Below are 12,201 nucleotides of genomic sequence, written 5' to 3'. Positions count from 1 at the left end.
AGAGATGTCTGGACTAGAAGAAAACAGAGATTAAAGAGACCTCATTAAACAGTAAGACCTGACGAAGACTGGAGAGGTGGAGAGAAATAGAGAGAGAAGCCTAGGAGGATTCTACATTTCGGATATGAGCCAGTGAGAGAACGGACAAGGCGCTGACAGAGCCCAGGACACAGCAGAGGTGGGACACTCAAAGAATGCCAAAATAATTGGGCCCTGCTCTAAAACTGCACAGGACCCAGATGAGCTATAGCAAAGGACTGGGCTTGGAGGGGGTGGCCAAAGCCTCAGAGAGAAGCGTTTCAAGCCAGACTTATAGGGAGGCACTTGCTCTCAAATTTCTATGAATTGGGAAGCCATGCTTCCCACGAAGCAAAATGACTACATTTCTCAGCCTCCTGTGGAAACAGGAGTAGGTATGGCCATGTGACATTTCATTAAAACAGAACCGGATGCATTCTTCCCCTCCTCCTTTCTCCACCCTACTGCTTGAAGCATGGATGAGATGGCTGGAGCTCTAGCAGCCATCTGGTCCCTGAGGATGAGAGCGAAACCCAAGGGACGGCAAAGAAATGAGCTAGAAAATGCCTGAGTCTCTGACAATTTCATGGAACCTCCACACCTCTCTCAGGCTGCTTACTTACAAGCTCCTTTTAAAAGAGAGAAATAATCTTATTTAAGCCACCACCATTTGAAGATATTCTGTTATACACGGTCAATCGTAAGCCTGACCAGAACACTAGCCAACTGGTCTACCACGTCCCATTCATTGCTTCCCCCTTGTCTTAGGTCACGTCATTGCCCTAACAGGGACTATCCTCCCCCTTGCCTGTATTTACTTAAATCCTGGCCGTCCTTCGGAGGATGGATCAAATTCTGCCTCCCACCCGAGATTTCCCTTCCTCTTCCTCCCCTGAACTCTGGCGCTGTCTGCCTGCCCCCACTCCTTGGGCATCTGGCCTCTGCTGCCCTCACAGAGAGTGATTCCCCTTTCCATACTTACCCTCTGGCTCCTCTGTGGGGCTCAAGGTCACCAAGGGCAAGGCCCAGGCTTCCAGGACCTTCCACTGCCTGGCATCTGATACGAGGTCAGAACGAATGTGCCTGCACCGAGCCTCTCTTACCTCTGCCTGCAGCCAGGATCCAGAGGAGGCCAGAAAGTATGTAAATAAATTTAGAAAAATGAGAAGGCAGGCAGAGTTGCAGTCAGTTAGTAAGAAATCTAAATCTACTTCCAATATCGAGAAGTAGCTCAGGGAAAATATCCGAGGTGCTTCCTCCAAACTCTATAACTTAGATGTTAGACTGTCTCGTGGCACAACACCAGGAGGTGCCGCTCACACAGAAAACAACACGAATGATGACCCCCGCAGAGAGGTGCGGTGCCACGGGCCTGCACACAGAAAAACAAGTTCCTCTGGAAACAGAAAGCAAGTCACAGAAACCAACACGCTTGCAACATATTTTTCACAAATCGGTATCCATAACAAATGACTTCTGATTACTGAACAAGTATTTTTTCAAACATTATCTAAGATCAAATATAGACAAGGTAAATGGTTTGCAGCTAACACAGGCCACTTGTAAAGGCAGCCTGAAGTTTTTAAGAATTCCATATTTTTTCACCTTATTGTCCACCACAGCAATTGCTCAACTCAACGGAAGAGACAGAAGAGGCCCCTGAGGATTCACCGCTCGAGCTGAAGCTGTGACACCCACTGCTGCGTCAGGCGGATGTCAGCGGCGGCGACTGCTACTGGGGACGTGCACAGGAAACTTCTAGTTTAGAATCAGCCCGAGTGGAGACAAACCCAGCTCGTTAAGGGGTGTGTCCAGATTCCTCCAAATGCCCTTACTGTGAAAGCTGAGAAGGCAGATGTGGAGGGGGGACACTACGGGGTCCCCACAGAAAGCAACCAGGCGGATTTGGAACCCACACTAAAGACCCCGCAGTCATTTGTAAATGCACCCAAGAAGATGAGCTTGGCACATAAGGAACAAGTTGAGAGATGAGAAGCTTCCCGATTAAAATAACACTAGTGCCTCTTGAGATCTGCTTATAGCACCAGCTGACAGCTATTCGCAGCCTCAGAGACGCAACATACAGGTCAGTACGAGACTACAGGCAATATCGCTTTCCTTCCTGCAGACAGTTGCAGCACAATTTAGCATTTCCTCCGCCGCCTCCTTTCTGCTGAAACTCAGCCGGGTTTTAATACGCCTGCCAAAACTGCCCCCTTCTGGGCCTAAGAGTCCAGGATACCGTGCCAACCCGCGTTGCCAGATGCCACTTGGGGACAGCGCCTGTGGACACCGAAAGCCTTCCCTTTTCGGGTTGAATCACCACTTGTGACCACCAGGTGTCAGTAGCGAGCGGGAAGACTCCCATACCGAGGCTTCAGGGAACTGCAGCCAGACCCCAAAGGGGGAGAAACTAGATGCTGTGGCTTTGAGGACAAGGAGCACTACGGTCACATTCTCAGGCACTCACGAGTATTTCATTCACTTGGTTGCCAATTCACCATGTAAACTAACCGTGTAACCTCTCAGATGGCTTCAATTCAATGTATTTCACACACTCAGAGAAAGATTAAACACTGCTCCCTTCAATAGGACTGTCATCTTTTCCCCCATCCCCCTGGGAAGGTGAAAACATAAAGCAGCATTTCCTACTCCTTGCCCATCCTCCCCATAAAAATTACCAAATGCGTATTTTAGCAGTTTCTATTTATACTGTGGCTCGAGGTGTTCGCTTTGCAATGCTTCAGCAACACACTTGGATACTACTGGGTGCAGAGCCCATAGGAGGGAAAGTCCAGCAAAAACATGACTGTGCAAAGGCAGAACCAAGGGCCACTTCCCTGTCTGCTTTATTGAGCTGGATCTAAATTGGCCTCCCTTACCAGGTGTAGTGTCTTGAACATAAATATTCCATCTGTGAATAGCTGCAGCAACATTTAAAGGTGTACTTTATTGGCCTTTTGAGCCCTGCCATATCTCTAGCTACTTTCCTGTCCAGGCTGAGGACACATCCTTTGGAACGCACGACCATGCTGAGCCAGACCTATGGGGTCTCACCTAGTCTCTGTGGCCTACCCAGCCACCAAAACAACACGTACTATTTACCTCTACCATCCACATCCAAAGACGCAGTGTTCCTGCTGGGCGCTCCTCCCCTCTGGGTATTTGGGGTATCTAGTGGGTGTTTCCACTGCTAACTGTCCCTTAACTTGACCCTAGTAAAGCTTGGTTTCCAAATCTCATAAGCAAAGGTGCTGAGGACAAAGGAGGAATGCAGTCTTCTAGATGAAGGACCCCCCACCCTCAGCTTAGGGTTTTGCAAATAGCTTCAAGTCTCCATTTTGCAACAAGGAAACACTCAAAGGTTTTGATGCTACCTGGCACCACTGAGGCTCAAGATCTGGAAAGGTAGTGTTGTAATTGGGGAACCCAAAGCTGGCCCAACCTTCCATGAGACAGCCCCACCATCACTGCAACAGGAAGAGGCAGGACATTTCTGAATAGAGACAGCCACCAAACCAAAGATGTCCATTAGATCAAAGGTCTCAATGGGGTCTTCCTAAGGCTTAGCTATCACACCACTTGGATTGCTTACCTGTGTCCACATTTTTTACTCACAAAAAAGCCTTACACTAAGTGATCCAGAGGTAGTTAAGGGCACGTCTCTAGGTGGAGAGAATCACAGTGATACCCAGGGTCTTAGCTTACACAGTGAGATCGCTGCCCCTCCCCCTTAATCTTGGATCCATGCTCCCTGTCACATCCCACCCCACCCCAGCAATGACGTTCTAGCTCGTGTCTTCCAAGAATAAATGTTTCTGGGTCTGGACTGAGAAATGTGTTATAGACATCGAAGGATGAGCTTGTGGAGCACAAAGCCAGTCTCACCGTTTGGGGATGATGAGAAACAGTGGTGGACGTTTCCCGAGGAGGAGGTGCTACAGTTCTGCCAGAGATCTGTCGCATGTCCGTTGCCCACGATCCATTGCTAGAAAGAATCAAACATCCTGAGTCAGGGGGGTGGTGAGGGGCGAAGGAGCGGGGCAGGGAGAAGGCAAGAGCAGCCTCATCCACCCGGCCACCCAGCCTGCCATTCACCCGCCTAGTGCTGCACGGCCAGAGCCCACTCCCAGGGTAAGTTCACAGTCATGTCCCAGGAACAAGAGAGATGGCAGTCCGGTACAGGCAGCACGCCGAGGTGAGCGCCAATGTCTTGTAAATTAAAAGGACTTTGTAATGGAAAATATCTCTCACACACACACACACACACACACACACACACACACGCAGCTACTGGGTGCAGAGGTGTATGCTACAGAGGAGGCACCATAGACACAACCCGGGACACCTGTATCCAGGCCTCCTCTCCTCCCCTGACCTCTGGGTATCATGGCCCAAGCCACCACCTCTCCGAGTCTATTTCCTTACTTCTAATTCCTATCGATCTGACAGGGCACAATGAAAATGTTGTGAAGATGCTACTAAATGACAAACCAACTCACAAATCCCCAGTGTAATTATTTCTCACATAGACTAGAAAATCATGCTTATGACTTGCCTTAAATTAAGTTAAAACCACCACTACATGAGTGCCTGAATTTGTGCTCATCTTTCCTAGCCAAGAAAATAAGTTCAAAATCTAACACGTTTGATAATTTTGTAACAAAAGCTATCCTGATGGCCAGTTGGTATCAGTGGACGCTTTACTAACAAAGTGCTGTGGTCATTTCCTAAAACAGACCTGGGACTTGTCGACTCTTTTCCCAGAAACATAAATTTTAACTTTGCAATTTCAAGTCCTTAAAGGGGTGTTCTATAAACTAAGCCACCCACCTGACCTATGGTCTGGAGAAAAACAAGTGTTCATAGATACTCCGCTTACTTCCTCAACGAGGCTGCATCGAGAAAAATGAAATGCTGAACAGTCTCATCAAGTGAAAGTCCGGGGCCCCTGGATCTGTGCTCAAATTATTTGGCTTAAACACAGGCCCTGTGCACTAATCTAGTCCAGTGCTTGCTTCCTTCCTAGCCCTGAAGCTGCTCTGCTTTCCTCAACACAACTGACAAGGGGCAGATTGCCAGAAACTGCCCTGGGACATCTGAGACTTCACGCTGTCCGCAAATAACGACACAGTCCCGACCAGAGGGAGCGCCGCCTGGGAACGGAGATGGGGATCGCGGCAGCCCGCGGAACCGCCACGCCCGGCACTCACGCTGACGATCGTGGAGACGAACAGCAGCACGAGCACTGCGACGTGGAGGACGATGATACCCAGCAACAGCAGCAGCATTCTGGCAAGTTCCGCTCAGCCGAGTTTCTGCCTGCGGGGAGAGCGCCGGATGAGAGGCCGAGCGCGCGGGCCGAGCGGCGAGGGCGGAGCGCGCAGAGGGAGGGTCCTCGCGCCCCGGCGGAACGCTGGGCCTGGCCCCCTGCCCGGCAGCCTGCGGCCCGCCCCCGCGGGAGCGAGCCCTCCCGCCGCCCGCCGCCGAGAGGGGGCAGCAGCCGACTGCAGGATCCCCGCCCCGCGGCCGCCGGGCCCCCTGCTGGGGAACATCTTTTGCTTTTGGAACAAAACAAGCTCTGCGCCCATCTAAATCGCCCCAGGAACAGGGGTTTCCAGAAAGACGAGCAGAGACCACAGCACGCTTCCACCCTCCCCGGACACCTCCCGGGGACAGTCCTTCTGGGGGAAAGGGGAGAGGCCACGTTCTCCGACCTCTGGTTCAGATGGCGAATTCCTCTACGGGGTGGAGGCAGGGGTGAGGGAGGCCGGCGCCCAGATTTCTCTCGGAAGCCTGGGGACACCAGCGGCGTGCTGTGGGGAGATAGCGCCCGGGATGCTGGTTTCCCGGGCCCCGGTGCGCTCCGCATTCCGTTAGTCTCCAAGTTTCCACCCAGCTCTGCCAGCGCCGGGGAGCCGGCCTGGCCCCAGCTCAGCCTGGCGTGTTCACCGGCGGCTGCGAAGAGGCGGTGCGGAGCCGGGGAAGTGCGGAAAGGAAAGCATGGCTTGGGAGGGTTGCCCGGACCCTGAGCTTCCCGCCCACCGTGCGCTTCCCCGGGCAGCCCCGGGGGCGGGAGGCATTCTGCCTGGGCTAGTCCCGCTCGTGCCCCTGGGGGTCCTTCTGCGCCTCTGGCACGAGGAGCCCAGACGCCGACCTGGTCAAGCCTGCGCTCTGGTCTGGGTGCGGCAGGACGCGAGCCCAGGAGCCCGGACCAAGGCGAGATGTATGGCGGGAGGGAGACACAGAGAGTAAAAGGTGGAGTCCGAATTCCAGTGGGTCACAACCCGCGGGACATCCATCCGAAGCAGTATGATCCTACCCCCTCTTTTACAGACTTTGGGGAACTAAAGGCAGGGGGTACCTGTTAGAAGATAAATAAGGCTGAGTCTTTGGGGACCACTTCAGGACAGAGTCTTGGGCCAGGGAGACAACGTTTCAACAAGTCAATTTTTAAAGCAGCCAATCCCAGGCCCTTCCGTTCCTCTCCACAAGCAACACATTCAAAGAAACTGTGGAATGCACGGGAAGAAATAAACAAGGTTTTCTGATGTCTCCCAGAGGGTTTAAATTAAATCCGAAGGCTCCTAGTGCCCGGGAGCGGCAAAAGGAGGACGCTCCGGCACGTGGCTAGGAATTGGGGGACCACAGGAGTCCAGTACTCCCGGGATGTCCACCGCAGGAACTGCTTTGCCAATGCGCCCCCGAGTCGACGCATCTCCAGCAAGGCAAAAGCTGGGCTGCCCTTATCCTCTATCCAGAAACCACCACCACCACCCTCGCCTTGTAAAGGTCCACAGACCATAAGGCACTTATTGTATTCCTCCAAGCCAGCTAGGAACGAAACACGACAGGGCATCCTGCGCTCCTGACAGAAGCCTCAGGGAGCTGGCAGAGCCGCGCCTGCTCTGCGCTTTCTGGCCCCATCGATGAAAGATGCCCATAGATCTCTTCCATCTCCTCCACATTCCCCACCAGATCACTTACAGCCCAAGGAATAACTGTCCCGATGCTCAGGGTGGCCTCGGGCACAAACTCCGGTGCGTTCGCTCCGCTGCTGGCGTCCGCAAAGACCGCTGCGCTGCGGGGCTGCGCGCGCGCGAAGCAAGGGGGCAGTGGGAGGCTCCCGGCGTTCCCTTTAACGGGAACAACGCCCTGTTTGCGTCGCTGCAGTAGGGTGTGTCCCCGGGTCAGCGTGAGCGGGAGGGCGGGACTGGAGAGGAGAGGGGGCAGGACAAAGGGAGGGCAGGAGACAGTTACTTGGCCTTAAATGCGCCTCAAGAAAAAGTTGATCTCTGCAAAACCGCAGCGACTTTCACTCGAAACTAGAGGCGACAGAGCTTTCTCACCTCCCACCTCCCCTGGCTCCACTGAGCTCGTGGAAACTAAGTGTTGACCGATAAACCGGCCCCTCCGCCCCCTCAGCCCACAAGGGAAAAGCCGCGGGAGGTCGCCCGCGGGTGCCCAGAGCTGGGCTTCGAGGTGCACCGACGCCAACTGCGCCACGCGGGGGCTGGGTGCCCCTCCGGCTGGTAGGGGGAGCAGGAAGCGCTGGAAGTCGTCCCTCTCCGCTAAGGTCCTGCGCACCTAGCCTGCCCTGTCCTCGCTGTACACACCTGCAGCACATGGGTCCCCACTATTAGTGTCTGCACCCAGGAAGTGTGCCGGCTTCCTAGGATTCAAGGGGATGGATCTAGGGGGTCCCGCTGGGATAAGAATTAGTGGGAGGAGAGTCCGGCCGATCACCGGACAGCAGGCCTTAGGATCGGGCTCCTCCTAGCCTGGGCAAAACCAGACCACAATGGAATACGCTCCAGGCGAAGTTGCCTGCATCAGTCTGGCTTGGCTCTCAGCCTTGGCCGGCGTCCTGACCAGAGATGGGGTGGGGGGGAAGAGAGAGGTGGCCATTTGAGGTGGGGTTGGAGCAGCCAAGGAAATCAGCTGATTCATAGCGGGCTAGATGTGGTCCGCCCAGCGTTGTAGAGAGAGGCCAGGCCTTCTATCCTTGGCAAAGGTGCGCCCTGCTAAGACGCTCGGCGCAGGCCAGCCTTGATGCATGGAGCAGGGAGCAGGAATGTGAATGTTAAGTGCCTTTGCCTACAAACGCAGCAGTTCACAAACACACACATACACACAAACACACACACACACACACACACACACACACACACACCTCCCTACCTGCTCTGCGTCATAAAACCTCATAACCCTAAATGATTTGAATAATTCCATATTATTTTACCGTTTGAAAAGAGCTGCTATATTGGCTAATTGTATATTCTTACTCTTTAAAAAATAAATTTGAAAAATTCTTCAAACAATGATCCTTTTAAAACTGTTATATTGTCAGATTAAAAAGAAACACACGTAAAAATTGAATTCAATGCACATTATATGACAGGCACTTAACAGGGACTTTATACACATGATTTGTAAGAGGCAGGATGGTACAATGGTTAGGCACGCTGGCTCTGGGCTCAGACAAACCTGATCTTACTCCTGTTGTGAATTTGAGCAATTGCTGAAGTTCAATAAGCTTTGGTTTTCTCAGGTGCAAAAGGCACTAATAATGCCTGCTGCTGTTGATTAAAGGAGACAACAACGTGTACAAAGCAGTTAACATAGCGTGTGGGACATAATAAGGGCCAGTGCCCAAATCGTCACTACCATTATTATATCACATTTAACCCTCACGTCAACCCTTCAAGGAAGCCCCGACCACTTCTGCACTAAAATAGCTTATAACTCTCATAATTATGTATGTGTGTGTGTAGTTATATGGAAGCGCATATGCAAGTAGAAAGAAAAGAGTAAAGAAATGGAAGTGTTTTCTCTCCTCCATGGGTCATTTTATAATCAGATTTGCTCTATAAATTAGTGCCTTGTTTTATGCCATTTGGACTTAAATTTATTTAACCAAAATTTATGTGGTCAGTACATACTCAGTACTGTTCTAAGTAAGCACTTTACAAATATTAGCATATTTAGCTCAAGATTTGCTTCCCTTCCCGTTTTTAAATAAACTTTTTAATGAAATACAATACACATCCAAAAAAGTGCACATGTTGTAAGACACAGCTCCCTCCTTTCTTTCGAACCCAATTTTTTAATCAATAACCACCCAGGTCACAGCCACACCATAAGCTGCCAGACAGGTGGACCCATCCGTCCTTCACTGCCTCTGGCTCCCTGCCTGGCTCCCAGAGGTGGAAGTGAAAATATTATTCAGCGTATGCACATGCTGACCAGGCCAGCCACACCCAGGGCTCTGCCACAGGTGGAAGCTTCTCCCTACCCTGCTCACCAAGACCACCTGCCAGCTGTGTGCACACAGCTGTTGTCCACCAGGGAAAAAGCATCTAGGTCCCTTTCTCCTTCCAATCTGGACGTCTTAGGGTTTCTGGATGCTCCCAGGCAGCCCCTCTGTCTCCCCAGCCAAAGTATATATCCAGCTCTTAAGCAAGGATTTTAAAAATCCTCTGACTGACTCTCCAGTAAATTCCAACACAGATGCACTGTCTCCACTGCAATCCTTTCCATTTGCGGTTTGCAGGGAGTGGGGACTTAGGCAGCTCTCTGTAAAGCATAAGCCCACACCACCCAGAGGCACGTTTGCCAATAAAACTCACCAGGCCAGTGTAACCCCTTCCTCCAATGGATTTCTTTGCAGTCAAGTGTAAGGGATGCTACAGCAGTGCCCTCCCCGCAGGGCAGCTGGAGACCTGCAGCTGACAGACTCTGAGCCTGCTACTTCCAGCCGGGCTCCCCGAGATGTTCCCTGGTGGTGCTCCCTGTGACTGAAGCCAGACCAGGCGTCTTTCCAGTTTATTCAGGGGCTAGTCCAATGCTAGTATATGTCATGGTGGCCTGAGAGGTTCTCAGCCTCTACTATTTAAAGAGACAGTGTCCAGTGCTGTGTGCTTTCTCGGAGAGAGTAATCCCGAGAGGCCCTGCAGGGCATGGGGAACCTGGAATCGGCAGGAGAAGTGCTTTGTGTATGCCCAAAACCTGTCATGCCAAGGCTGTTCTTCCTGGAAGTGCCTGCCTGTGTAATAGCAAAGAGGTCCCACAGACTCTCAGTGCCCGCTCTCCCCTTCCAGTGAACTCTGTGGAGATGAAATATACTGTGTGAAGGGCCTGTGTGCATAGCCATATATGTATGCAGATAGGGTTCATTTTAAATCAACATCATCATTTTAAGGAGCTCAAACATTGCACAGAGAATCTCTCACAGCGTCGCCCCAGAGAAGCTAATGTTCAGAATTACCAAATCAAATCCCCTTGCTCTAACCCCCTGGTTGGAAAGGTGTCTGCTACCTGACCTGTTTGCCTAGACCCCACCCCAACTTAACCACACTGGCCTCGCATTAGAATGAAATTTAGGGAAATGAGTTCTTCCTGCTCTGTCTTTAACGTGCCCTTAATTAGTCGTTACTGAATGTTGACCTTCATGAGATAATTCAATTCAAGTAAACAAACCTCTACTGGAAACATTCTAACCTGTCAGGCAGGAGAGGCTGGGAGAGCAACTGGAAAGGCTTGGGGAGGGAGGCAGGGAAGGCATAGCAGCCATCAGGCATGCACCCACCCTTCCGTTCTCTGAGTCCTCCATCACCAGAACTGCTCCTAGGTGGGAGCTCCAAGACTAAGGGACTAGGTTTCTCTGAATGAGTTTCCTGGAATTCTAGCAATTTCCCCATTTCTTATGTCAGGGGTAGCGACCCGCAGGGTTCAGGGAAGTCCCCCCACTGCCTTAGACATTTTATGTTTCACTGGGCTCCCCAGTCAGGAGGGGCTCTCAAAGGCTCTCTCTCCTGTTCTGCTCACAGCCAGCATCTTTCTGGTCCAAATATGGCAGTTTCGCCTTTCTCCCTTTGCTTAGGTCATTTTTTTTCCCCAGCAGTGGTTCTCAGCCCTGGCTGCTCTTTAGAGTCACCGGAGAGCTCTGCAAATGACCTAGCCTAGGCCCGTGGTCTGGGACGGGCTCAGGTATAGGCGATGTCCAATGCTTCCCTTCCCTGGATGTTTTCTTGTCCAGCCAGATTGTCATCTGGGGTTAGACGGGGCCTAATTTCCTTCCAGCTCCCTTCTGCTGTGGGACCCAAACTGAGGTCAGACACAGGGTGGGCTGCAGTACTGTGCAAGTGTGGCTCAGTCTTGCCAGACAAAACAGGGGTGTGTGTGCACGAGAGAGAGAGGAGCCTCCCTCCATCCTCTTCTGACACGATCTGTGCAGGGGCTGGGGACCAGACAGCATGGTTTTCCCAAGCTCTCCAGACAGCCCCTCCCTGGGCGCTGCCACGTTCAGATTCTGAAGGTTGCATGACACCAGCTGCTGCCTCTCAGGCCAGGACTAAGCCTGGAGACATCTGAGAAGATTATTTCTGATCCAAGAGCTGAAGATTCAGAGGAAGGGGGCCTTGGTGGGGGGGAATGGATTTTCTTCTAGCCAGAGAGGGCCAATCTGATCAGCTCCCCCATCTCCATGAGCTCCACATTCCTGGACCTGCTCTCCTGGCCTCTGTCTCTTTTGCCCCCTGCTCCCGTCACCAGCAACCAAGCCTGGGAGGCCCTGCTGGCTGCTGGCACCAGAGCCGGTCACTGCTGCATTCCACTGGCCCCGTCTACCAGGTTCCAACACACTTGTCTCCACCTATCTGGGCTCAGCTCTCTGCCTCTCCATGGAGCCAGCTGAGGAAATGCCTTCCTGGTCCCCTCTGTCCCACTTCTAGTAGTCCTGTCCTCAGCCACCCCAGCATCTGTGTTGAGCAATGTGTCTGCAGAGCCCTGGAGAATATCCCACTGGGCTCCTTGCCATAAGAATCACATAAAATAGTCACCAAATAACATTTTGTATTATTATTAACTACCCTCCCCCTTTATAGGTGGGAGAGATGAAAACTGGGACACTTCACTGAGGAAACACAGTTAAGTCACATCAGACTGGCTATTTCCAATACCTGAGCTTCTCTGCTGCACCATGTTCCATCAACTCAGCAGAAATAAATCCTCCATGTCATTGATGTTAATAATAATAAATAATAGCTCATATTTACTTGGTGCTTACCACGTGCCAGGCATCGTCCTCAACATTTTATATGAATCAAATCATTAAATCCTGACAGCAATGCTATGGAAGGTGCACCACTATCATTCTCTTTTAAAGGAGGGGAAACTGAGGCA

The 12,201-nt window shown here is 51.8% G+C and overlaps 1 protein-coding gene across 1 annotated transcript in view; it reads right to left on the bottom strand.

Annotated features, from left to right (window-relative positions):
* Positions 1-7,168, bottom strand: part of PMP22 (peripheral myelin protein 22) — a 29,135-nt gene extending 21,967 nt beyond the window's left edge. Inside the window, exons 1-3 of the mRNA XM_012651416.1 lie at positions 7,006-7,168; positions 5,232-5,340; positions 3,907-4,006 (exon numbers count right to left, since the gene is read on the bottom strand). Of these exons, the coding sequence (XP_012506870.1) occupies positions 3,907-4,006; positions 5,232-5,309 (178 nt within the window). The 5' untranslated portion in view covers positions 5,310-5,340; positions 7,006-7,168. The remainder of the gene's footprint in view (positions 1-3,906; positions 4,007-5,231; positions 5,341-7,005) is intronic.
* Between the last annotated feature and the right edge of the window lie 5,033 nt (positions 7,169-12,201).

The sequence above is a fragment of the Propithecus coquereli genome, unplaced genomic scaffold (genome assembly GCF_000956105.1).
Source record: "Propithecus coquereli isolate 6110/MARCELLA unplaced genomic scaffold, Pcoq_1.0 Scaffold355, whole genome shotgun sequence".
NCBI lineage: Eukaryota > Metazoa > Chordata > Mammalia > Primates > Indriidae > Propithecus > Propithecus coquereli.
The sequence above is the reverse complement of the archived record's forward strand: the minus strand, read 5'-3'. Positions and strand labels throughout refer to the sequence as shown.